This window comes from Equus caballus, chromosome X (genome assembly GCF_041296265.1).
Source record: "Equus caballus isolate H_3958 breed thoroughbred chromosome X, TB-T2T, whole genome shotgun sequence".
Taxonomy (NCBI): domain Eukaryota; kingdom Metazoa; phylum Chordata; class Mammalia; order Perissodactyla; family Equidae; genus Equus; species Equus caballus.
The window spans coordinates 141,539,475-141,567,040 of NC_091715.1; the positions used below are offsets into that span (position 1 = coordinate 141,539,475).

General features: G+C 43.7%; 1 protein-coding gene across 11 annotated transcripts in view; it reads left to right on the top strand.

The window, feature by feature from the left end:
- Positions 1-27,566, top strand: part of MTM1 (myotubularin 1) — a 98,003-nt gene that overhangs the window by 31,287 nt on the left and 39,150 nt on the right. For all 11 annotated transcript variants that reach the window (XM_023633911.2, XM_023633910.2, XM_023633914.2 and 8 more), the window contains 2 exons: positions 9,534-9,644; positions 14,278-14,379. In XM_023633911.2, the coding sequence (XP_023489679.2) occupies positions 9,534-9,644; positions 14,278-14,379 (213 nt within the window). The remainder of the gene's footprint in view (positions 1-9,533; positions 9,645-14,277; positions 14,380-27,566) is intronic.

Consider the following 27,566-nt stretch of genomic DNA (forward strand, 5'->3'; position numbering starts at 1 on the left):
TCCAGGAACGTTTTGGGTTCAGGTGCCATAGAGGATGAGAAAGATGTTAACCCTTTGCGCATTCATATCTTTATTCCAGAAACATCCAGTGAGCACCATGGTGAATCTGACACCATGCTAGATAAATGTTAGGGACACGAGTAATTGCGGTATAATATGGTAGAGCCTGCAGTGGTTGCATAATGCTGTGAGGTTACAAGGGAGAGGATGATTAACCTCTAATGTGATGAGTCATAGAACACTTTATAGAGGAGGTGATATTTGAACTGAGTCTCGAAGAATGGTAACAATTTCCTGGACAGGAGGGAGAGTGGGAGGAGCATATCAGGTAGACAGTTTCCATATCGCATGTTTAACAATATGAAAAAACACCATATAGTCTGGAAATGGCTGAGTGATCTGTTGGAGCTGGAACACAGAGGGCAGAGGGAGGAGTGGGGAATGGGAGGAGACGAGGCTGGAAGAATAGCTGCCTCAAGAGTCTCGTAAGCCACAGTTCAGCAGTATACATGTTACATGGAGAATGACATATCGGATGTGTATTTCAGGAACAGAAGTCAGTTTGCAGCGTGTATGATGGGTTAAGGGAGGGAGAGGCTGGAGGCAGGGAGGCCAACTAGGAAGTTATTTTAGTTTTCCAGGTAAGCAATAAGGGCCTGTAGTCGTAGTCGTGATAGAAAGGAGGAAACAGCGTGAGAGATTCAGGAGGATTTTGGTGGCCATTTGGTGGTGGGAGTTGAGAATGATTCCTGTGACTTTTTTTTTTTTTTTTTTTTTGCTTGAATGGTTGGAGTTGCTCCCATTCATCAAAATAGACATTGTAGGAGAAAGAGTATGTTGGAGATAAACCCCTGGGGAAATAATCTGAATGTGTGCACTTCAACTGTACCACTACTAGGTGGAAATGTGTCAGAGCGGTTGGAAACGTGACTCTGAGGCTTCTGAAGTTATTAGCATGTCAGTAGATGAGATTACCTGAGAAGAGTATGTGACCAGAAAAAAGAGATGCCGGCTGAGGAGAGAACCCTGGGGGACAGGAACGTGTTTTTGTGCTGGGGAGAGAAAGAAGAGCCAGTGGAGAAGAGAATGAAGCAGCAGCGGTCAGAGCAGCAGGAACTCCCCTGAGAGAAGGCTGTGGTAGAAGTCAGTAGAGGAGAAAACTCTTGGGAAGGGAAGGAGCAAACCACGGAGTGAAATGTTGCAGGGTTCAGTAAGATAAAGAATGAACAGAGGCCTAGAGGGTGGCCATCGGGAGGTCACTGGGGGCCCTGGGGAGAACAGGTTCTTCGGAGATGTGAGCCTCATCCGTCTCTCTCTTGGTCCTCCTTCCGCCTTGTGGTGGGAGGATTCTCCAGCTGCCAGGCCTCAGCACACTTCTGTCTGTCCGTTCTCCCCATGACCCCATCTGCCCCTTGGCTTCGGTCTCTTCTCTACAGCTAACATTGTATGTTCACAAAGCTCCTTAGACTTCACTGAGCCCTCTCCCACTTGCCCTCATCCCATCTGATGACAACTGACTGGTAGGCAAAGCAGATGCTACCCCGGCCCGTTCCCTGGTCTTTGTTTTCTAGTGCTGACCTTCCTGCCGGCCCCAGTTTCTCATTTCTTACTGCCTGCTGGAGATCCTCGACTTTCACCTGGCATCCCAGATGCATGGCCAAGCCAAAATTCTTCAGCTCTTTTTCCCTCCCCGGTTCCTTCTTTTGGTGTCCTTGTTTTCCATGATGGTGCTACTTTTCTTCATGTCACCCTGGAGTCACCACTCTCCCACTCTTCCCACCTCCTCTGCAGTCTTCTTCACATTTGCCTGCCCTTTGTAGTCCTCCTGCCCACCCTAGTCTGAGGTCTGTCACCAGAGCCTGTCTCCCAGGCTCTGGCAGTAGCCTCTCCCACTGCGTTCTCTCTAGCTTCCTAAGACAGTACTGTAGTCTTATCATTCCTCTGCTCAGAAACTCGTGGTGGCCCTTTCCTTCCTCATTTCAGATTCCTTGGCCGGCATTCAGGGTCCTCTGTAGCCGACTCCTCCGTCGTCTTCTCACCTCTCTCCTGTGCATCCCCATGTTCTGGCTCGGGGACACTGCTCAGTGTTCCCTAAACGGGCCCTATGCTTTCTCCCCTCTGGACTTTCTTCAGGCCATTTTCTCCGTCTAGAATACATAGTCATCCCCACCTCAACCCTGCTATTCACCTCCCTTTTAAAAGTTATTTTGGAATATTTAAGATAGAAAGTTTATAAAGAATAACATACACATCTGTGGATCCACCACTCAGCTGAAGAAATCCCATTCCCCTTCATTCCAGAGGTAATCACTATTTGAAAGCTGGTATTTCTCACTCCTGGTCATTCGATACACCCCTTTTTAAAATAGAAGGAAGTATAGGAGATGTGTAGAAAGCTAAAGGAAGGGAGGCTTTTAAGCTTTCCACTTGAGCAGATGATAACCCTTGGGCAGTATAATTTGGTTCTAGGATTAGGACTGCTGACGCGATGAGAAATGTGCTGTGTATACAGTTTTCATTTTCTGACGATAAGTCAGAAACAGTACGTTCTTCCTGGATTAAATTCAAGGAGAAATTTGTTGATAGGGTTTTCTCTAAAAGATAGGAACATAGTGATCCAATTCTTCAGGCAGAGTATCACCCAAAGATTCTTGAAGGCCTTCTATAAAGAGAGAACACATATTAACTTTTACAGGGTAAAGGTGAGGACCTAGAGTGTCGAGATCTGTTTGCTTTGCTTTTTGATGGTTTCCCGGTACAGAGACAGGACTTGGAGAATCAAGATGGATGGGTGACCAACATATCCATCAGACCCTGTCTCTCAGCCGCTTCTGAAAAGAGCTTCCGACAGGTGCTAGGTATCATGCGGCCCAAGAGCTGGGCATCTGGCAAGTGTGGCGGCACTTAGGTTCCATAGTCTCTCTAACTGGCTAAAGTTGGAGCTGTAAGCCTTGGACACCACCCAGAAGGGAGGCAGAGTTTACCTGCCGTTGTGGACATTTCAAAGCCAGACCTATATTCTTTCCCAGAGGGAAGGCCCGCCCACTTCATTACAAGCATGAACAAAGAGGATTCCTGTAGTGTTTTTCTTTTCAAGAGAATACATTGGAAACTTTTCAAGGTTGTTCTTTTTTAGCTCCTTCTGCCTAGTGGATTTGGCAGTTCTTTTCATTTTAAAGTAGGTGAAATAAGGTAAAAAGACTGTAATAAAACCATCCCAGTGTGTCTGTAAGGAAGAACATAGGATCCGTTAACTATAGGTGTTCTTTTAAATTTCAGTCTTAAATCATCTCTTTATATTACTGCTGCAAAGCAGATGCTGTTTTCAGGTTAAATACAAATGCTTCCTGCTGATCATCTAGGTTTCTTTGCCTCTGTCCCCATTCTCAGTTTGCCAGCCTCCAAACTGGAGAGTCTGTGGGCTACTGCGCCTTGATGTGGAAAGTCATGAATGAATTTAATGAATTGGTTCCACTACAAGTTCAGGCTTTCAGACCTCAGAAAGGGCCTTGTCGCCGCTTTGGCAACTCTTTTCGTCTCGGACTGACTTCTCGTTACCTCCCCTACTGCATCAGTGACAGACCTTCCATGTTCTTTTATTGACCTGTCTGTTGCTCTGTTGAAAAGTGGAAAGTCGTCCTCACTGAGCTCCCATGAATTCCCTCTCCCACCTGATGATGTCTGTTTTCCCCGGCCTTTCCTCCTCCTCTCCCATCTGAGAGGAAGGAACCAGACGTCTTCTTTCCCACAGCGAGTCCCTCTACTTGAGCCTTGCTCCTTTCTCCGTTTACTCCTCTGGAGCCCAGGTGCCCCATCACTTGTTCTGAGTCTGACATTTGTGGTTTTCCTGCCCCGCTTCCCCCATAGCTCTGTTCAAGTCTCTTTATTTTAAAACACTTTCTTGCATCCCGTCTACCCCCTGATTCTACTATCCTTTTTCTTCCCCTTCTTTGCCAGACTTCTTTAAAGTTAGTCCACACATGCTGCTTCCACTTCCGGGCCATTCACTCCTTCACTTCTTGTGGTCTGGCTTCTGTTCCTTATTGAAACTACTCTTTCACTGCTCAACTCTAGTGGCCTTGGTTGAGTCCTCAGCTTCTTAACTTCTCTGTAGCCATGGGTATTGTTCAGTATTCCTGTCTTCTTTATCATTTTCTTCATGCATTCTTGGCTCTTTTCCTACTTCCACCTTTATCGCAGTTCAGTTTTTTCTTCTTACCTCCTAAATGTATATTTGCCCTGGAGTTCTGTCCTTACCCTCTTCTTTCTCAATTGTCAGTTGCTTTCCAATTCTGTAGCTCCAGTCCTGATCTTTCATTCTTCATTCATTGACTATTTGAGAGCCTGCAATGTGTCAGGCACCATGCCAGGCATGAGGATATAGTGGTGCGCACAGCAAACAGCCTCTCCCTCGTGAAGCTTTAGTTCTGATGGGACTGACAGGCATTAATCAGATCATCACACCAGTGTATAAGAGCAAGCTGCAAGAAGTGTTGCATGGGAGTAGTACAGGAGTGCAATAGCTTGAGGAGCCTGGGAAATTGTCCTGAGAAAATGATGCTTGACCCGTGGTCTGAAGAAGGAATAGGAGTTACCTAGTGCTTGGCAGGGGCTGGGTTGGAGAGAATAAGCTGAGAGAACAGCATTTGAGAGGCCCTGAGACCGAAGGGAACATGAAAAGATGACTGTGTGGCTGGGTTGGGTGTGAGGAGAATGGTGAGTGAGGAGCAGAGGAGGTAGGTGGTAGCCAAATGACCTCAGTTTGTAGACCCTGTTAAGGATTTAGATTTTTAGAGTTCACCAATGAAAAGCTTCAGAAGTGACTTAAACAGAGGAATGATAGCATCCGATTTACTTTTGTAAGAGATCACCCAGGCTACTGTGTGGAGGGCGGATTGTGAGAGGAGCGACAATAGATGCAGAGACCACTGGGCCAATTCCAGTGGTCCGGAGAAGTTGCTGGTGGAGATGGAGAGAGGATGACAGATTGGAGATTGATTGAAGAGGTAAACCTGGGAGATTGGATTAAGGATAACATACAAGGGATGTCGGGATGACTCCTAGGTTTCCACTGTCGTAAGTGGGTGGATGGAGTGTCAGGCACTGAGATAGGAAGATGTGTTTCATTCTGGACATTGTGAGTTTGAGGGGCCTTTGGGATCTCTCCAAGTTCTGTATTTCCAGCTGCCTCCTGGATACCTGTACTTGATTAATTTATCATAACCTCAAACTCAGGGTATCTAAAATTGACAATGTTAACCTTTCTCTAAGATCCCCTCCTATGTTCTTCACATCTCTTAGTGGGGCCACCTTCATCCCAGACACTTGGGCCTAAATCTGAGTCATCTTTGATTCTTCCCCAGTGGCTCATCTCCTTCTTTTGCTTTCTGCTCGGTCACTCTCCACTTTCAGATCCTCATAGCTTCTCACTTGCACTAAAACATTAGCTTCTAGGATTCCGAGGAATGGGCGTAGCGCTCTCCTTGGTGGTGCAGAGTGCTCAGTGGTGCAGAGTGCTCAGTGCTGCTAGATGCATCTTCATAAGGCGCCATTCTGTCATTGCATTCCTCTTCTCAAAACGCGTTCTGTGGATCCCAGTCGCCCTGGTCTAAGCTCTGGGGTACTCCCCAGGGAATCCCCCTGCTACCTTACCTTAAACCTGGACCGCTTGTTTTTTTATAAAACCTCGTGCTTTCCCACATGTGTAGCTGATATCACTGTTACTTGTTTTTAGAACACCAATCTCCAGCTGCTATTATTCCACCCTTTAAGGATCACCTTTGTCGTTGCCATCGCCACAGAACCTTCATGTGACCCAATCAATAAGAAATTGTCTTGCCCTCCTCTGACCTCTCATTCCACTTTGTCTGGATTTTTTTTTTTTTTTTGTGGCTCTTGGTACTTGCAACCTAGCATTGTGGCTATTCAGGTACACATGTCTTATCTCCCAGACTGGGCCCTGAGCTCTGTGAGGGCAGTGTCCACATCTTATTTATCTCTGCGGTCCTCAGCATCTGGTATAATTTCTGTTACTCAGTATACACTCCAGAGAGAGCGTGAATGAATGCATCTTTTTAGATGTTTTTTAATTTACTTCTCAACTATTTTAGATACTTGGAGGTACAGAGGCACAGAATTTTGAGTTAGAATGGACCTTTGAGAATCCTTAAATATTTAATGATGTTTAGATAGTGATGACTCAGGTTTCTAGAGAGTTAAGCTAATTTTCCCATTCCTGGATCTTCCAGTTTGGCCTGCTGGCTTATCTGATCTTGAACTTGTCATTTGGGGAGAACGTGGCAAGTAGCCTCATTACACCGTGGGTGCCTTTGGCCAGGAGCTGGCTAGTTCTCCTCAGTGTCCCATTTTCTGTTTTGTCTTGGGTCAGGCAATCAGAGCTACAGAATTCACTCTATAGAGGGACAAAGGATAGCAAAGGAGGTCTCGTCTCACTTTTAATTCTTCTGCTTTTTTTTTTTCCTTTTTTTGAGCAAGATTAGCCCTGAGCTAGCATCTGCTGCCAATCCTCTTTTTGCTGAGGAAGACTGGCCCTGAGCTAACATCTGTGTCCATCTTCCTCTACTTTATATGTGGCAAGCCTGCCACATCACGGCTTGCCAAGCGGTGCCATGTCCGCACCTGGGATCTGAACCAGCAAACCCCGGGCCACCAAAGTGGAACACGTGACCTTAACCGCTGAGCCACCGGGCTGGCCTCTGCTTTTTTGTTTTTCATTCTTGCTTCCATGTTGATATTAGAGTATCAGACTTTTATTTAGTGTCTAGTCTATGTATTTTTAGATGTAAGTTTGACATTTAGGAATACTGTTGAACCGGACACTCATAAATCTCAATATAATCTAAGCATAATAACAGACTACTTGATAGTATGTTTTTAATACCTAGATTATATTGAGAAGTAAATACATTATAATATGCAGCTATATGTGGACACAGTTAATTGAGTAGTGTCTTGTTTCTCTAGGCATTTGTATTTCAGTCATGTAGTGAGGTGTCTTCACCCCATGCCAACCGCTAAAGAATGCCTTATTATAGGTACCAACAGAAACACCTGCAGCTGCTTGCTAGAGCATACTGATCCACTATATTTGCAGAGCACAGTTGTATCTTCCAAATGCTAAGATATTCTCTGCTATAATAATAGTAATAACTTCATTGTTTTCTAGCTACCATGTGGTAGGCACCATGCTAGGTACTTTTAAACCCATTGTCTCTGATCATCCCTATTTTACAGGTAAATGTGGCTGAGAGATACAGTAACTTGCCAAAGTCATCCAGCTGATAACGTCAAAATTCAGATTTAACCAGTTTTGTCCAACTTAAGAGCTTGTGCTCTTTTCTTGACACCATGATAACCATACTCTTACACTTTTTAAACTTTTTATTTTGAAATAATTAGGAACTCTCAAGAACTTGGCAAAATAGTACAGGGAGGTGCTGTGTACGCATCACCCAGCTTCTCCAGTAACCATACTGCTTTATCAAAACCAGGAAGTTGATTGGCACCAGTCAGTTAACCAAGACTCTTGACTGTGCTTGAATTTCGCCAGTTTTTTTGTGCACTCATTTTTTCATGTTTTTTGTATACAATTCTATGACGTTTGATCCCATGTATAAATTCATGTAATTGCCACCAGCAATCAAGATGTACAACTCCTTTGTCACCACAAAAGAACTCCCTCATGCTGCCCCTTTATAGCCACAGCCTCCTTCCCCTCAACCCCTGGCAAGCACTTCTCTGTTCTCCATCGCTACAATTTTGTCATTTAAAGAATGTTATAAATGGAATCATACAGCACTTGATCTTTTGAGACTGGCTTTAGCCCCTCAGCATAATGCCCAGAAGATTCTGCCAGGTTGTTTCGTGTGTGTTTCCATAGTTCATTCATTTTTGTAGGTGAGCAATATCCCATGGCATGAATGCACCACGGTCGTATACTTTTTGACTTTCTAGAATGCCCATGAGCTATATTTATATTTCATGAAGAAATGGTTAGTTTTTTGTATTGTATTCTAAGGAGAAGGATTTAAAGTAAAAGAAAAACTTAACTTTATTTCTGTCCCCCAAAAGGACATCTTTTAAAGAACAAAAATTCAGTGAGCACCTTTTAAAGTTTTTCTTGATTTATCAAAGTTATCTCACACAGCATTAAAGAAAATATTGTAATTAAAAAGTTTGTGTAGGCCTTCCTATCTTTCTCCATATGAATATATATTTTATTTTATTGTAGTCACAGTGTATTTCGTATGCTGCTTTTTTCCACTTAAACTTATTTTCCCATGTACTGTAATTATTCTAGTAGCTGCATGTCTGTTCCATCGAGTGGACTAACTGCACTTTTCTCTACCCTGATGCCTACCGCTGGTTCTGTTGAGCATCTTCATGCATATAGCTTTTCCTCCTGGTGCCTGATAGCTGCAAGATAAGTTCTTAGGAGTGCAGTTGTGGAGTGAAAGGGTAGGACCATTTTTATGGCTCTTTTGATGTGTGTTCCCAGACCTTGGCTTGAATCTCACCCCTTCCCCCATGTTTAGTAAGCAAGTTACTGAAGCCTTTTAAAGCCTTGGTTGCCATGTCATGAAACAAGGATACTTCACCTATGTCCAGAATGGTCGTGAGGATAAAATGAGACGATGCGTGCAAAGCCCCTGTGGCAGTACCTGGAACAAACAAGGTATTCCATACATGGCAGCTGCTTTAATCTTGTTGCGATGATTGTGGTGTGACTTCACTACTGTGATTCCGTCGCGCCATCAGTCTTGTGGACCCCTGGCACCCAGCACTGGATAAGGATCGGTGGAGAAGCATTGTTAGGTGTTCAGGCCCTTCTCCTTTGGGAAGTGCACCCATGGCTAAAATAGGCACTACTTCCAGATGCTTCGTTTCTAGTACAGGAATACAGACATGTACATTCATGGCAACAAGGCAGAGTGAAGCGAGTGGGGTGACAGCAGACTGCATCAAGTGTTGTAGGACTTCCAAGGAGGAAGCGATTAATTCTGTCTGATCTAATGGGGAAGCAGGGCTTCGTGAGAGGTGATGCTTGCTGAGCCAGGGCTTAAGCCATGGGGAGAATTTTGGTAGTTGGGAGAGCTAGATCATCCTAAGCAAAGGGAAGACCAGGCACAAAGCACAGAGGCCTGATTGTAGACGAAATGTTTGCAGAACGGTGAGGTGGTCGCTTGCGGCGCACAGAATGTTGTGGGAGAGCAGCCTGCAGAGACAGGCTGGAAGCGACATCATGGGGCCTTTGAATTGTGTCCCTGGGCATTTAGTCTTTATTCTGTAGGCAATGCAGAATGGCAGATGTTTGGGGATGCATTTTGGTTGCATCGTTGACTATCTTAATGCTTGCTCTTTCGTGTGTGATCTCTGTCATGCTTTTGTTCGTAAAAAGTGGTAAAAGGGCCAAAGTAAAAATGACCTGAAAGCATACGGTTGTTTTTTATATGTTTTTGAAGTCCGAATTAAACTGACAGAAATACTGACTTTTGTGTTTTTGTTCATTACAGGATTCTGCTCTCATACTTGATGTTCCTCTGGGTGTGATCTCGAGAATTGAAAAAATGGGAGGCGCGACAAGTAGAGGAGAAAATTCCTATGGTCTAGATATTACTTGTAAAGTAAGAGATTCAGTACTTTCTTATGCAAAAAAAGGCACATTAGTGTTGAATGATAAGTAAAAACTTAATGTGGGTTTAAAAAAAACATCAAAGACCCCTGTTATCTAAGGCGTTGGCATGGTTCTTCCCTCATGATCAAGCTTTCCCAAACTGCCTGGGGAAATAGTTGCTATAAAAGGGACCCTCTGTTGTCACCAAGTGTGAGGGCTCTAACTGGTCGTTTGTTAGCTTGACTGAGTGGGAGGAAATCTTTATAGATAAAATTTCACACTTTTTAGTTTTTGTCCCAGCTTACTTCATATGATGTGTTACCAGCTAGACACCTTCACCCCGTGACAGGAAGGAGTACTACAAGAGCTCTCGCCCTCTGTGAACAGGATGTACTCTGACCTCTAACGACCTTTCTAACTTCTGTTTAGAGGTAGTAGCCTGACATTTTGTTTTGGCATGGTGAGCGGTGGAGATGTAATGATACAATGTACTCAGTTACAGTAGTGATCGTTACTGAGCATCTCTGTCAGCCCAAACAGGGGCTAAGAGCTTTACGTTTAATCCTCAGAGAGGGACAGTGGTGTCCCCATTTTATAGATGGAGAGCCTGAGGATAAGGACAGTTGGACAACTTAGCTAAGATTATCCAACACTTGGCAAAGTTGGGGTGCAAATACAGTGAGATAAGCATTTTGAAAACAAAAGAATAAACTTTCTGGCAAGAAAACTTGCTTTCCAGGCATTGAGTATCAGAAGAGTACAATCCGTAGAAAAATACCCAATCCTAGAAAAAGCTAGAGGGCATTTGGAAGTCCCCTGTCCTAGTGGTTCTCACGCCTGCTTGCGTATCAGGGTAAGCTGGGAAACCTTTTTTAAAAATTTAGATCTTTGGGTTCTACTCCAAATCCTACTGTAAGATAATCTCTGAAGGCTTGGGCCCAGAAGGTTGGGCCTCTTTCAAGTCTCTCCAGTGACTGAATGATCAGTCTAGTACCAGGGTCAGCACACTTTTTCTGTCAAGGTCCAGATAGCAAATATTTTAGGCTTTGTGGGACAGTAGGATCTCTGTCATACGTTCTTCTTTGTGTTTTGTTTTTTCAACCCTTTTAAAATATGAAAGACATTCTTAGCTTGAAGCCCATACGAAGAGTGACATGGGCTAAAGTTTTCTGACTCCTGGCCAGTCCAAGTCCTTCATTCTATGGATGGGGAGATGCGGCTTTGCTAAGTAGGATTACTTGCCTAGGGTTGCGCAAGGAGCCAGTGGAAGAGCCAGAGTTCAAACCCAAGTCTCTTTTTCCTAGTCTTATGCACTGTGATTTCTTAAAACCAATCTCCTATCCTTTTGTTTGGATTATGAATACAGTATTGTTTGTCTCCAGTTTATAAAAGATCAAGACTAGTTCACTATCAGAAACCGGAGGATTATGTCATTGTTAGACTTGAATTGAAATTCTCCATTATTCCCCACCTTGGCTTTTTTTTGGTTTTTGTTTTAATCTGAGCTACCTTAATGCCTTATCTACAATACCTTTATAAGGCCTTATGTATCTACCCTTTGGGGCCTAGAAATACGGGGATTTACGTTTAAGGGAGGGTTTTGCATTTTGCATTAAAGGACATGTGGGAGTAGAGTGTTATATTACAGTACTCAAGGGAAAATGGGGTTACTATTTTGATGAAGTGACTTTCATTCTAATACATTTTTAAAATAATCCTATTTGTTACTTTATCAATAAGAAAAACTTGTATTTAAATATTAATCCCCCCAAATTAATAAGACAGACCACATTCTTACCCTTTGGCTGTTTATTCTAAGAACAAAGGACTCAGGAACAACTGACCAGGCCTAATTCTCAAGTGTGACATATGTGTATTTCTTGGAATTAGCACTGAGCCCAAAGACGATGGCCTAGAACAATGTTGTAGCACAACCTTTTAACCCAATTATCTCCCTGGAAACGCCGATGTCTCAAGAGGCGAATTCCATTTTCTCAGTAACAGGCCTGAAGTTGATAGACAGGGAATCTGCTACAGTGGGATAGACTCTCTCTTCTCTCCTCTCTCTCATAGGTCAGCTTTCATCTGCAGTCAATAACCATAATAACAGTTGCGTTTCTTTCCCCAAACAAATAGTTATAATTCCCTACAAATTTGGTTCTACCAGTTCTGCGTATGGGCATTTCTGCTTGCCAGTAGCAACTTTCACATGGCGGATGTTGTCCCAGTGGATGTTGTCTAGCAACAGAGGAGAAGGTAGCTCTGAATGTGTGAATTCTTACCACCAACACCCGCCCTAGCCCCATACCAGGCCCTGCTGACACCTCGGAGCTTTAACAACAAAGCAAAGCCAAAACATACCACCACAAAGTCTTCTCTCTTCTTCCACACCTCACCCCCATGTACTTGGTTTAAAGAGAGTGTATTTTGAAGTCAGCAGTGATGGGGGTTGTTTTTTAGAAATGCATTATAGAAATGATGCCTCAGTAAATTAGTCCTTCAGCATTGTTGATATGGGGGTGTGTTCACTTCTACTCATTTATTATAGCAAGTCTTGGTGCATTGCCATATGACCCAGTTGTTAAATAGGCCGAGGGTCTGACTGCGAGACTCATGCCACAACACAACGCTCTTTCCCAGGTGTCCTTCCCTGTCGAGCCAGGCCCTAAGGAGACCAGGGGGAACATACCAGTTAGTAGATGCTCATATTTCTGTTACAAGTTTGGTGACCTGCCACCTGTGAGTCATTTGCCTTTTCCACTTCAATTTTCTTGTTGGCAAGATGAGATAGTAATTCTTTCTGTCCTTTAATTACATCGAATCCAATGACAAAAAGAAGTTGCTTGAAGCCCTTGTGCTTTGGCACATTGAAAGTAGTTGTTTTGAATCACTGATAGATCAGAATAAATATTTATCTAGAAATGGTCTAATTTCTGGCTGAGTGATTAAGAGGATGATGTTACAGAGTTATCATCTGACCCAAGGCTGTTAGGAAGACAGTGGCTCACAGGTCTTTGAGCCCTGAGGATCCCTGGCTGTCCCGTACTGTACTTGGGGCTCATTGCAAACCCTTTAAAAGCATATCATCTTATTGCAATGATTTTTTTCCTTCTGCTTGACTAGTGCTTTGCTTCATGAGCCAAAAACTCATATCTCAGTTTTCTTTTTTTAAAAAAGATTTTATTTTTCCTTTTTCTCCCTAAAGACCCCCAGTACATAGTTGTATATTTTAGTTGTGGGTCCTTCTAGTTGTGGCATGTGGGATGCCGCCTCAGCATGGCTTGATGAGCAGTGCCATGTCCACACCCAGGATTCGAACCAGCAAAACCCTGGGCCCTTGAAGCGGAGCGTGCGAACTTAACTGCTCAGCCACAGGGCTGGCCCCTCAGTTTTCTTGAAATATGTTGTGAATTGGTTTTTGGATTTTATTCAGTTACATGCTTTTAAAAATGAAAGCACAGAATCCTGGAGCTGGCAAGGCCCAATAGATACCATCTGTATGCAGAGTGATCAATCTTGGGTGGTTCCTTAGAGTCTAGTTCTTTACACTTCCTTCGCTGCTGCTTGCATTTTGGAATGTCTTGTGTATGTCAAGGCCTTTGGTGGTCCTTCACAGTAAAGACTTAGGAAGGTTTAAGAGTGCTCTTGAGATAATAAATGAAAAATCACTGAGAAATATGAAGATTGTGACATCTAAGAGAACATGGACTGGGTCTGTCTCACTCCTGAAGAATCCCAAGGGCCCAGCGCTGTGCTCAGTTTCCTGAATTGAAAGTGCACTGCAGAATGGAGCATTTTTAGTGCTCAGCCATCACTCAGTCACAGCACCATGATTGATTTAAGAGGCAACCTAAAACCTCTAGCTTTGAAATTAAGATAGACTGTTATATATTTTAATATATAATACAAATTGATATTTAAGGGAACTTATTTTGTTTGGATTCAATTTAAAAGGATGTTTTCCTGATTATTAAAGAAATATGTACTGGAAACTACCTTTAAAATCTGATTTCAAGCATTAATTTTTAGTACCTGGAAGCATAGTCACTCCTAATATGGAGTACTTTAATGTGGTTTATCTAGAACTCTGTGAAAGTAAAATTGTATAGTAAAAGTATATTATATTACTTGTAATGAGAGCTTAAAATGCCAGTCATTTCCTAATTTTTAAGTGAGACTTTACAGTAAAAGCATGAGGAGAGAGGGAGAGCTTCTGTATTTTAATGACATGTTTGACAATTCTGAGATTATATTTGATAGCAGATACACATTTGAGAAGTTCTATGAATAAAATACTGCTTTATTATTAAAATACCTTGGAAAGCAGGTAAAGTAGGTAGACGCAGAGATGACGTGCAAGGCAGGGATTGATCTCTCGTTAGAAAGTGCACATCAGCTCTCTCTTCTCTGGAGCACGGGCTGCCTTGTCTGTGTTCACGACTATCATGGGAATATTTTCAGGTGTTCTTAAACTGGATATTTCAAAATATCATACAAAACAAAGTTGTTTTCTTAGTAATCTAGATGAATTGCCCTTTCAGGTAAGTGCATCTTCTTCTCCCTTCGTTGACCAGAAGAGTTTTTGCTAACAAAGGTGACTTTGTTTGAAGACTGAACTGTCGAATTTCTCCTCTGCCTCCTAGGACATGAGAAACCTGAGGTTCGCACTGAAGCAGGAAGGCCACAGCAGAAGAGATATGTTTGAGATCCTCACGAGACACGCCTTTCCCCTGGCCCACAGTCTGGTAAATTCCAGGGTTCTCCTCAGTGTCTTTCATTTAGTCTCTGTGCTGCGCTTCCCGGTGTGATGTGTGTGCGAGGGTGTTTATTAAAGACGATCGAACCATTCCCAGAGGGAGTAGGCCTCTCCTCTGCTGGGCTGTGTGGGATGGCTCACCCCAGTGACTGAACTGCAGTGCCCGTGAGGCACATCGGAGCCCCGCACGAGCCTGGGAGCTCCACCCAGAGCTGGTTGTGCTCTCCCCCGCTGAGCGCGCCCTCAGTCATGGCCAGCCCCCTTAAAAAGGCATAAGGTAACGAGCGGGACCGTGGGTGCCATAGTGCAACACTGGGAAGTCACACCCCAGAGTTCGTTCCTCTCAGCTTAGGAGCTGACGAGCGGTGCGTGTCAGGCTTTTGCGGCACCTGTTCTAAATGGGAACAAGTCCTCTGAGCTCTAATGCCATTTAAGCAAAGGCGCTTCTAAAATCCAGATACGTTGTCTAGGTACTGCAGGCAGTTGCTGAATAGAGCAGGTTTATTTTTTTAAAAGAATGACATTTTAGGTGTTATTTGCTAGTGTTTAGTATATATTTGGCAGGACAGACTTATTATGCATTTAATTACTTACAATTTATGACTTAGTAAATAACAAGCTTCGGGATGTGTATACCTAGAACTTTTCCTTCCCGTTCACCAGACTGCAGGAGTAATCTTACTTTGTTTCACCGTGTGACTGAGATAAAGCTTTCCCTGCATCTTGCTCTTGAACAGTCTTCCTTTCTAGTCTGGCTTCTCCTTGCCTTCTGTTTTGCTGTCATGCCTTGCTTGCATCTTCTTACCCCTCTTCTTCTCCACTGCTTGACTCTACACAAACTTGGAGGTAAACACCTGCTAAGGGGAAAGCAAGGAAATCATTCTTTTAAAAAATATATATATAAACACCTTTAAGTATAGGATAAATATGCTACTGGCTAGACTGAAGATGATGAAAGAGGTCATTCAATAGAAGAGGTGCTTTGTAATGTAACTCTTCTTCCTGTGGCTTTTAATTTTTTTTTTTTTTTTGGAATAAAGGCCTGAGATTTTTTTCTAGTGAGATGAGGCTTCTCTCTTCCCAAATTTCATTGGCAGTTGTTTTAGTCAAGGGAAATTCATGGTTGACGGAAAGGACACTTATACAAAGACTGTGCAACTCCAGAAGGATATGAAGTACTCATCATGAGTCACGTATTGATTATAGATGCAAACGTAATGTTTAATAACAAATGCAATGATATCATAGAGTTGAATACATTTTCAGCCTTTTCTCAGTTTTTGATTAAATATGTGATTTAAGAGATATTTCAGTATTAAATACTTTCTAACTATTGGGATAAAAAGAGTTTTATGGGAACACATCTTCAAAATTATTCTGACAGTGAGAATGTAAGTCTAATCCATGAAAATTCAGTTAGGGAATGTATTCTGTCTTGGGTTTTGTATATCTGGCCCTAAATTATCAGAAATTTAAAGAATGGCTCATATAGCAGGTTTGAAGGAGCTGAGGCCCCAGCCCCTCTCCTACAAGATCTTCTTTCTCCATCAGCCATCCCCTTTCTCTGGCACCTTCTGTCTCTTTTAAGGTTTACTCCCTTAAAAAAGTCAAGTCTTGACCTAGCTTTCCCCTAAACTACTGTCCCATCTCTAACTTCAGTCCAGGCTTCTGGAAAGAATAGTTTATCCTCATCTCTAGTTCATTCATTGCTCCAACCCATTCCAGTATCCAGCTTTATTGCAGGCACCTTCTTGGAACTCAGGACCTCTTACTGGCCAAATCTAGTGGCTCACGTCAATCTTCATTCTGTTTGATTTCTCCCAGCATTCAACAAGTTTGACCACCGTCTTCTTGCAAGCCTTGGTTTCTGTGTTACTCTACCATCTTGACTGTTCCTCCCCACCACACAGGATTGCCATGTGCTCCTCTGGTATACATAGGACTTTCTCAACTTGGAGTCTTTGGTTTTCCTATCCTCTTTACCTGAAGTCCCCTTGTCTCTTTAAACCCCGTCCTCCACCATCTTGCTCAGTCCTAGGTTCTTTTCCGTGCCATGTGCGTTTCCCCGGTGGGAGTTCATCTTACCTCTCATTTGCTAGACTTTGCAGGTCCCTCTGTTAGAGCACCTATCTCAGTCTGCCTTATGGAATAATTACGTAGTAATTGCCTGTCCCCCCTGCTATCCTGTGAGCTTCTCAAGGCAGGGGTCAGCATTTCTTTATCTCTCTAGCCTCAGCATAATGACTTCTGCATAATGTATAATGACACTTTTTTATTCAACTCCGGTTTAGTAGAAAGTGGAGGAAAGATCCATTTTAGGAAAACAAATGGGGTAGATTTCTGGATCTAGCACCAGAGCTTGGGATTCTGGATTGCTGTCATTGGAGTGGTCCACAGAGGGGTTGATTTCTCAAGTCTGTGGTACTTTGCTTATTTTTCATATCTGAGCTGGGAATCCCTACTTCTTCCTTTAGGAAATCAATAAGTGACACACTGGAGAAAAAAATGTGAACTGAATTGCTCATACAAAGTTTTGGAAAATTACATTCTTTAAGTTTTAACCACTAAAAGTCATCTTTAAAAAAAGTTAAACTAGTTACCAAAACAATACAAGATACAGATAAAAACAGATCAGCTATTGACATGGCTTTCCGAATATTAGTCCCTGCTAGTCCAGTCAACATGCGCGGTGTGTCATAAATCGAGTTTGTTTCAGGACACTGTGTTGGATGGTGTCGGGGAGCCGTGCGGACAGATGAGAAGTAGTGCAGGATGGATGATACCTAGTCCCATTTGGTGATGTGACAGAAGTGATAGGACAAGTGCATGTGGCCCTGATATAGGATAGTTTACATTCAGTGATGTAAGAGAGATGCAGAGGAAGTCGACTGGGAAGTCACAGGAAGAAGAGCACATCCAACCTAGATTGGGAAAGCCTGCCTGGAATTGATAGCTGTTTAGGTTGGGCCTTGAAGGATATTCATTTCCAGTGGGCGAGGATGGTGGAGGAAGTGGAATTGCAGGTAAAGGCAAGACCCTGACCCTCGACATAATAGAGGGAAAGCTGGAAGCATTGCGGAGTGTCTATGAGGGTAGCCAGTGATGTTTGGCTGGAGCATGGGGAAGAGGAGCAGATCTAGGGTCATCCAGTGAAGGGTCTTGCTGGGATAAGGAGCTGGTGCTTTGGGAAGTAGCAGAAACAAGTGATAAGAATGAATACACCCTGAAGAACAGATGGGAGAAGAGAGCTCATGAAGCTAGGGAGGGGAGGCAGAGGGCCTGGCGAGAGGGCCCGAGGAGGAAGGAATGATGAGCTCTGTTTTGTTCACGTGGCAGTTGGTGTCTTTTGACAGAATTTACAGCAGCAGTTGCAGGCCTGTCCCTCAGAAAAGAGTCTAGAGATGTATATTTAGAATTGTGGTTCTTAATCTGTTTGGAATCATGGATTCCTTTGATAATATGGTGTAAATTATGGTTTCCCATCTCCTGAAAAGTGCACTTATGTACAAAACTTTATATAAAATGTTGGGTGACTCCAAGCCCCTCTGAAGCTCATCTGTGGGTCCCAGGTTAAGTAACGCTGGGGTGCAGTAGAGAAGTCCAAACGAGATCCTTGGGGAAGGGCAGCTTGTAGTGAGCCAAGATGGGAAGGAACCGGCGAAGCAAACGAGAAGGGTTGGAGAGGTGAGAGAAGAACCTGCAGGGTGCGGTGGGCAGAGGGCCAAAGGCAGAGGGAGGTTAAGAAGATGGCCCTGGGTGTGCGACACTGTGGAGGGTTGAGGAGAGGGGAGGGTCAGGAGGAGTCCTTCAGAGATGATGATATTGAGCTCCCTGGGGACCGGACCCTGTAACTCTGAACTGCTTGAGGTTGGGACCTTCTTTCCTTCTCTTTGTATCCCTGCTGCCTAGTACAGGGCCTGGCATACATTTGGTGACCCTTTTTGAATCCAGGAAAATGATCTGAGTGGAGAGGACAGAAGCCAGTTTGTGGGGGCTTAAAGAGAGAGTAGGTGGTGGTTAAAAAAAGAACAAAAAACAGTGGTAGCAGCCAGGTTGAGAGAAGACGTGTTTTCCTTAGAATCTGAGAAAGGTGAGTGAATATATTTGTGGGCAGGGCAAGGAGTCTTGCCTCTTTTTGAGGCAAGAGAGAGAAGGGCTCCTTTCTTGAGCAGCCTCCTGGGGAAGGCAGAGGGGGATGGGATTAAGCCCAGTTTGTGGGGCAGTTTTGGAAAGGAGAAAGGACAATTATTCCTCTGAGACAGGAGGGGAAGGAAAGTTTCCAAACTGCCACAGTGGGGAATGCGAGAGTGGGCCAAAAAGGGATTTCCTGGAAGCGTCATGTAAGCCTGATTGCATTGAACAATACAAAGGGCCCCTGCCGGAAAAATGGCACTTTGTTAATATCAGGGAAACTGTTAAACCAGCTGCAGATTATCCCAGTGGTTTATATGGGCATTCGAAGTCAGAAGTAAACTTGCTGTTGTATCCTTGAAATGGCGTCCAGAGGCCTGGAGAGCTGGGTTCCAAATCCAGCCATGGGGTCAGAGTGGGCTTTTCCTTTCAGACCACCCCTTTGGCTCTCTCTTGCCTCCTTCCCCATTAGTATTTTCACCACTCAGTGTGTTCAACTTTGAATGGAATTGAAGCAGTGTTGCCACACACAGTCAACGCCAAACCGTTCACTTGACTGTGTAGTGTGTCAATCCAGTAAGACTTGAAAACTATTCAGATGACATTTTCTATTTCAGCCAACGCATTTGTTTTCTTGTTTTATTTTTGCTTTGCTTTTCAAAAACAAGAAATTGTACCAATTTCTCAAACTGCTTTGTAACTCCATACGAGTTTTAGGTAAATGATACATTTTTATATGTGGAATGCTTATGATGTGATGGTAATTTTTTTTTAAAGCAGGAACAAAAATTGTGTACATACGAACAGAGCCTGATAGCGCTACAGAAGAATAGAGTTTGATTGTTAGGGTGGAGCGGTAATGCCATAGTTCCTCTTTCATTGATTTCCTTTATCATTTGCTCATTTTTTACTCAGATGGGATAATCATGGGTAACAGAAATTTTAGATGAGGGTTTTTAAACTGTAAATGCCAACCTATCTTTGAGTCATGAAATCAGTTTACTAGGTTGCAACCAGCATTTTTAAATAGAAGAGACGAGAAAATATTAACATGATAACATATAATATGGAGAAGTATGGTTTCATGAAACGTTTCTTTCAGTTACCTTGTGTGCGTGTCTGGGTCATGATGTAAAGTGTGTGGCTTTCTGTTAATCATGGTCTAGAAAGTTTGAAAAACAGCTTTTAGATCACGGTAGAATATGTATAATAAAGTGCAATTTTAAGTTAATTTAGGCATTAATAAAGTCACATAAATCTATCTTTATAACTACAGGCATGCATGGATTTTCTTGAATTTTGTTTAAGTGAAAGGCTTGACTTTATGACTAAACTCCTGGGCTGTAGACTCCCATAAGGGAAGTGAGAGCTCAAAGAAGTGGAGCCTGAGCCCTGGCTGCTGGGCTCACAGCAGCCACTGATGAGGGACACCTGGTGAGAGCCCTTGTTTGCAGAGCCCTCTGGTGTGTGGTCCTGAGCACGTGCCATGGGGTCCAGTAGCCCGTGTCTGAATCTGGCTCAGTCGCATACCTGCTTGGACACTTTGAAAGTCACGTAGTATTTATGTGCTTCAGTGTTCTCCTCTGTAATGGGGATAATGACAGTCTCGCCTCCATAGGGTTTTTGTGAGCCTTAGATGTAAAGTGCTCACAACAGTACCTGGCACGCAGGAGGTGCCCAATAAATGTCAGCTGTTCTGTTATTACTGCACCATTTTCCCAGCAGGTGCAAAGCACCAGGATGATTACCCCAACACACATTTTTCCAAGAACGTTAATAAAGTAATTGTGATAATATGTGGGGCACTTTAAGCCCTTTGAAAGAAAGATGCTATATAGATAAAGGTTAGTATTCTCATTAACGAATGATTGGTTGTAACTTGATAAAGGATTAGTCGAAAGTCTTCAATTTCAGAGTATTAAATCAGAAAACATCTTAACTAGAAATGTGAGCTACGGGTAGCAGTGATATGTAATAAATAGAATTCTTCAGAAACTTTTCCATTTGTTTTCTTTCCGCCTTTTGACCCTGTGCAGGCCTACTGCTTTCGGGGTAATGGGGCTCATTCAGGTTTGTGTTTCTGCACTTGCCGTTTTTCTGTGTCATTCTGAATTAAACTCTTTGGCATTGCAGTATTTTCAACTTGTTGTTATTCTGTGAGCTGATTAGCAGTCATATAGTGGCAAAGTTTTTTGGTGTTTTTTTGTTTTAGTAAATTTGACCTTCTTATGGGCGGTAGAAATAGGCACAGGAGAGAAGACTTGCTGGCTCTAATTTTGAGAGAGAAGCAACTGGGTTGCAAGGCCTTTTCTGTGGAGACCAGCTGCCTTCCCCGGACTGATGGCACAGTGCTTTCTTCTGTGAGGATGGAAGCACTGTCTCAGAGACAGCAGCACCTCTGAGAGCAGGGCCCGTCTGCATCTGCAGGGGTTGGTTGCTGCTGCCTTTGGTTTTCATAGTCTTTGCCTAGCTTTGGTGAGCCACATCAAACCCTGTCATGTGGCTTAAGTGCTGTACCATTTCTACCTTGTGTCCCCTCTTGCTCTACTCCAATTGCACTTGCTTATAAAAATGATTACATAAAAATTACTAAAGTTGGTTATGGGGGTGTACATCTTTTTTGATCATTTGAATGAGGTATAAATGATCCTACCAGTAGAGAATTAACAACATAGGGTACTTTTTCCTATGCCTTCATTTTTCAGTTCAGAAATGGGGAAATTTTTATAAAGTGCTTTGAGATTTTAAACCAGACTGAAATTTAGTGGACTCTTACTTTCTAGGTTGATCACAGAATTAATAGACAAAAGCAAATAGCTCATTTTCAGGTGTGTTTTGAAATGAGAAGTAATGTTGCATGCGCGTGCACGCCCTCCCCGCCCCCATGCTTTGCAGCCTAGGTTTGCCCTTAGGACTGCAGTATGTTTTAGTTCTCTATTTTCTTTTTGGCCAGGACTTTTTTCTTGAATAAACAGTAAACTTGACTAATTGAGTGTCTAATCATGCTTTTCAGTCTCCTCCCTTCCTGCCTCCTCCAAGACTTGGCCCTCTGTTCTCTCTCAGTCTCTCTCCACTGCCTCTCCGCCCGGCCTTCAGAGGTGCTCAGCCCTTCTCCCTGCTCCCCATCTCCTGGAACTGTGGGCCCTCTTGGACTGCCCTCCGCATTTCCAGCTGTGTTCAGAAGCATAGAAGTCACTGCCTGTCTGCGCGTCCTCAGCGGCCACTCCCTTCGTAACTCATAGTCTGACTTCTGGCCCTCCTACCTAAGGGAAACTATTCTTTTAAAAAATAAAAGTGACTCAAGACCCTAGAAGCTCGGTAGTCTGTGAGACCTCAGCCTTTTCCACTGTGCCATCATTTGACTCTTAACCACCCTTCCTTTCAAAGCTTTTCTTAAAATATTGAGTAGCTACAAGAGAATGTTTGTAAAATATATGTAAAATCTAAAGAGTTAGGGTCTATGGAGCATCCCTTTGTCTCCTAGGATGTGGTGTCTCCCGCTTCGTTCACCATGTCTCTCTTCAGACATGCCTGGTCTGCTGAGTTCTTTTTTGCTGCCTCATGGTATGTAGTTTCCTGGGCTGATTTGTGATTATTGCCTGTGAACTCACATTCATTGGACCTTTATCTGTGGGAATACTGAGGCCAGGATTGAAGGCAGTTTTACATTTCCTTCTGCTAGGCATCTTAGGGAACTACCATCCTGGGACAGTTAGAAATTAAATTCTCTGCTTGATGTTTTTTGGACCATCCAAGTTTTCTGAGTTCAGGCTGCAAAGTGGTTAAGGGCTGCCTTGTGGCTACAAATTCCTGGCAGGGGACAGCAGTGGAGATCTTTTTCCTTCCTTGCTCAGCACCAATAATCCAGGCAGGTGAGTGCCTTTGGAGTCTCAGGTGGTTATTTCCCATCTGTCCTCCTCCTGAGGTCGCAGCCCTTGGGAGGCCAAGCTTCGCTGAAGGGTGTTTCCAGTTTGACACCCATCTTGGCTTCTTGGGTGCACCCGGAGCTTTATGGCCTAGCCCCTGTACCCCAAGAGACCATGGAAGCCAAGTGTGTGAGTGCCCTGAAGCCAAAAGCCAGTGCACTCCTCTTGCTCTCTGCATTCCTATTGGTCGTCAGTTTTTGACTTCTGAGTATTTATTCCTCCCCAGCCAGCTCATTAGTGCACTTTTTCTTTTTTTTTTTTTTTTGAGGAAGCTTAGGCCTGAGCTAACTGCTGCCAATCCTCCTCTTTTTGCTGAGGAAGACTGGCCCTGAGCTCGCATCCGTGCCCATCTTCCTCTACTTTATATGTGGGATGCCTGCCACAGCATGGTGTGCCAAGCGGTGCCATGTCTGTACCCAGGATCCCAACCGGTGAACCCCAGGCCGCCAAAGCGGAAAGTGTGGACTTAACCACTGCTCCACCAGGCTGGCCTTAGTGCACTTTTTCAAAGATTTCTGTGGTATCCAGCATTTTTAGATGTTTTCAGCAGAAGTCTCAGGCCATCTAGACCATCATGCTTCCAGACACCTCTCCCTGCCGCTTCTGAGATCGGAATTGCCTGGCCCTCCCGCCTCGCTAGCTGCTTTCTGCCTCCTCTGCTTCCTTCTGCTGTCTAAATGTGGGTTTTCTAGAAAAGTCCATGCTTCCCCTCCTCCTTCCTCTGTGCTATCTCCTCAGCAATCTTTCTCACTCTCCTGTCGACCAGTGTTGCCTTTCTGAGCATGGCTTCCAGACCTATCACTTCCTGTTTCCCTTTAGCCCCTACATACCTTCAACTGACCCCTAAATGCTTGTTTAAAATTACTCTCTCATCCTTCCCCCAAACCTACTCCTCAAGTGCTCTCAGTTTCTCTAATGGGATCTCCCCCTTGTCCTCTAAAATCAAGGTCATTGGAAGATTTCCATTTTCCTTAACGTTACTAAACCCAGGGCATCTTTCCTGCCGCCTGACTTAGTTCAGGTTTCCATCTCTTCCCTCCTGTACTGTTGGAATGGTGCTTTATGCTGGAATGGTGTTATACCATTTGGAATGGTACCATTGGAATGAAACTGCTTGTCATTTTCCTGCCTCCATCCTGTCTCCTGTCCAGGCCATCCCTACGTGTGCCTTCTCTCAGATTAATTTCCCTGGGACACAGCTCTGATTCACTCCTTCCCTTGCTCTCGAAACTTCAACGGTTCAGTGTAAACACAGCCTCTGTCTCCTCCACAGCGTGGCCCCCGCTCTCAACAGTCACTGTTTTTCTACCCCTCCTAGACTCTGGCAGCGAGACTGAGGTCTTTGCTGATGGCCACATATTCTCTGAGTTTGGCTACCATTTGTGCCTTTTTGTCATCATTGTTAGGTCCGAAGTTGTCTTCTCCTTCCAGGGTAGTTCAAATGCTATCAGCGTCCTTCCAGACATCCTCTGGAGCCCCACAGTGCTTTATCTGTCCCTCTCATGGCATTTACCACTTTCCTCTTTACATGACCGACAGTTGTGCCCTCCTCATCTCTCTCCTTCGGAGGATTTCTAACTCCTTAAAGATGGCGGCTGCATCTTACTCATTTCTCCACCCTTCCCTCCACTTAATGCTTTGTTCACAGTAGGCTCTTGGTAAATGTTTGTTGAGTGAGTATACTAATGGCAGTAGAGTGAATGGTTAGGGACTAGCAGCAACCAAGTCATCAATAAGTATATTTTGCTGTTTAGAAAGGTCATTTACTCAACAAGCATCTACTTTAAATTTTTTTTAAATAGCTAATGTCTGCCCATGATTGGAAATTCAGGAAGTATAACAGAGTATTGTTATAGACTGAATGTTTGTGTCCCTCTAAACTCACATGTTGAAGCCCTGGCCATCAAAGTATTTGGAGGCGGGGCTTTTGCGAGGTGATGAGGTCATGGGGGTGGAGCCCTATGATGGGACTAGCGCCCTTATGAGAAGAGGAAGGAACCAGAGCTCGCTCTGTCCACCACGTGAGGTACAGCAAGAAGGCTGCCTGTTGTAAACCAGGAAGCAGCCTCTTACCAGAATGTGACCTGCTGCCACCCTGATCTTGGACTTCCAGCCTCCAGAACTGTGAGAAATACGCGTTTGTTGTTTTAAGCCCCTCAGTCTATGGTATCTTGTTATAGCAGCTTGAACTGGTTAAGACAGGTACACGGTAAAAATATCTCCCTCCTAGCACCCTTCAGGCACCCCTTTCCCCTCCTCACAGACAATCAGTGTTTTCAGTCTATGGCTATCTACCCAGTGGCAGTTGAGACCTATGCAGGCAACTTGTTATTTACATCCTTTCCCCCTTTAACCCTAGTGGTAGTGTGCTATATACGTTCTTCCGTACCTTGCTGTTTAAATTCCCCAATAGATACTGTCCAGTGGATGGGCTACTCCACTCTATTTATGACTGCACAGTATTATGTTGACTGTACCATACTTTATTTATTCAGTCCTCTGTTGATGGATATTGAAATTATTTCCAATCATTTACTATTATATAAACTACTACAGTGGATAACTTTGCATATACGTCCACCATTTTCTATGTGTTCACGTATATTTTAGGATAAATTCTTAGAAGTAGAATTACTCATATTGCCAAATTCTGCTTCATGGAAGATGTACTGGCTCTCACTCCCACACACAGCACGTCAAGAGTGCCTGTTTCCAGACATCCTCTCCAACTGTATTTATTTCTGTAGCTGCTGTAACAAATCACCACAAATTCAGTGGCTTATAAAAACTTGAGTCTATCGTCTTACAGTTCTGGAGGTCAGAAGTCCAAAATGAATCTCGTGGGGCTAAAAGATCAAGGTGTGGACCGGGCTGTCTTCCTCCTAGAGGCTCTAGGGGAGAATCCAATCCTTGCGTTTTCCAGCTTCTAGAGGCCACCACGTTCCTTGGCTCGTGGCCCCTTCCTCCATCTTCAGAGCCAGCAACAGTGGGTTAAGTCCTTCAGATCACTCTGACTTTGCTTCCATGATCACATCTCCTTCTCTGATTCTGATTCTTCAGCCTCCTCCTTCCGCTTTTAAGGACCTTTATGATTACATTAGGAGCACTCCAGAAATCCGGGGTAATCTTCCTATCTTAAAGTCAGCTGATTAGCAATTTTAATTCTGTCTGCAACCTTAATTCCTCTTTGCTGTGTATGGTAGCATAACACAGGTCCCAAGGATTAGGACATAGACATCTTTGGGAGGCCCTTATTTTGCTTGCCATGCCAATCCAGTCTGCTTTCTAATTTTTTTGTCTTTGCTAATCTAACAGGAGACAATGTAGATTATAGTTTTATTTTGTGTTTATCTTATTTGAGTGAAATTGAATATCTTTTGGCTTGAGCTATTTGTATTTCTTTTTCTTCATTCTCTGTATCTTCTGCCCATTTTTCTTTTGGGGTTTTGGTCTTTTTCTTGTTAGTTATAGGAACTCTTTATGTAATAGCTATACTGACTTGTAATATGAGTTGCAAATATCTTTCCCATGTCTTTTTACTTTGCTTATGGTAGCTTTTGCTATGGAGAGTTTTTTAAATGTTTATTTGGTAGAATTTATTAACTTTTTTCTTTTTTTGTGTGTGACAGAGGTCCCTTAGACCACCCCAGGTTCGGTGATTCACTAGGAGAACTCACAGGACTCAGCACATAGTCGTCCTCACAAATGTGATTCATTATAGCAAAAGGAACAGGTACATGGGGCAACGACTAGGGGAAACCAGGCACAAGCTTCCAGAGTCCTTTCCCAGTGGAGTCACGCAGGATGCGCTTAATTTCTCCAGCAGCGAGTTGTGACGCCACCTGGGAACTGTTACCAACAAGAGAAGGTCGTTAGAGACTCAGTGCCCAGGGTTTTCTTGAGGGGCTGGTCATGTAGACAACCTCTGCCTGGTACGTACCAACAGTCCAGATCCCAGAAGGAAAGCAGGGGTCCGGCATAAACATTAAGGTTTCCAGAAACATTTAGGCAGAGTGAGCCACTCTTATCAGTTAGGGAATGGAGAGAACTCCTCCAAAATCCAGGTTCCCAGAGGCCAGCCAAGGGTCACCCGTGCATGAAGGCCTTTCTAAGTATCGCAGTCTCAGACCAGCTAGCTGAACTCTTTCCTGCACACTTTTCTTTTATAGTTTCTGGGTTTTAAATCCCAGTTAGGAAGGTCTGCCCCACTCAGAGTTATAAAAGAATTATCCTATTATTTCCTCTATTACTTTAATTTCTTTTTTAAAATTTAAATATTTGCTCCATTTGGAATTTATTTATGATTACCGTGTAAGATATGGATCCAGCTGTTTTTTCCCCTGTTGCTGCAACACCATTTGTTGACTAATCCACTGATTTGAAGTACTGCCTCTGTTGTGCGCTGAATTCCTATATGCATTTGGTTTTATTTCTGAACATTTCTTTTCTTGGATCAGTCACTCTTCATGTACCCGTAACAGTCTTTTAACTAGTGAGGATTTTTCTTTTCATTCCTTTCCTCCCTACTTTTGCTCCACAGGCATTTGCAGGATGCCTACATTGTGGCTAGGTGCAGAGAGCTGGAGATGATACACACTCCCTGTCCCCAAGGAGCACAGTTTTCCTGAGTGATGTGGATAGACAGATGCATATGCGCAGGATGTCAGGGGAGCCAAAAGTAGGCACTTGGTATTGAAAGTAGGTGCCTGGTATCGAGGAAGCCTTCCTGGAGGAGGCAAATCCTAAAAGATGAGTAGGAGTGTTAGCCAGGCAGAAATGTACATGGCAAACTGAAGGAAAAGTGTGTGCAAATGCGAAAAGGCTGGACTGCATAGGGGTTGGTGTGTGTGTGGGTGTAGTGGCAAGAGATGGTACTGGAGGAGGAGGCTGGGAAGGCTTTTGGGAAGGCTCCTGAAGCTTGCAGAGCCTAACATGCCCCCCTAGGAAGTTTTGCTTTTTATCTGAAGGTGAGTGGGGAACCATTGAACAGGCTTAAGCAGGAAAGTGACATGATTTGATGTCTGTTTCAGAAACATTACTTGAGCTGCAGCATGCAGAATGGATGGAGAGGGGAAGGATTCCGTTTCTGGGGATGTTTGTCAGTCACCTAGGTGCTTGA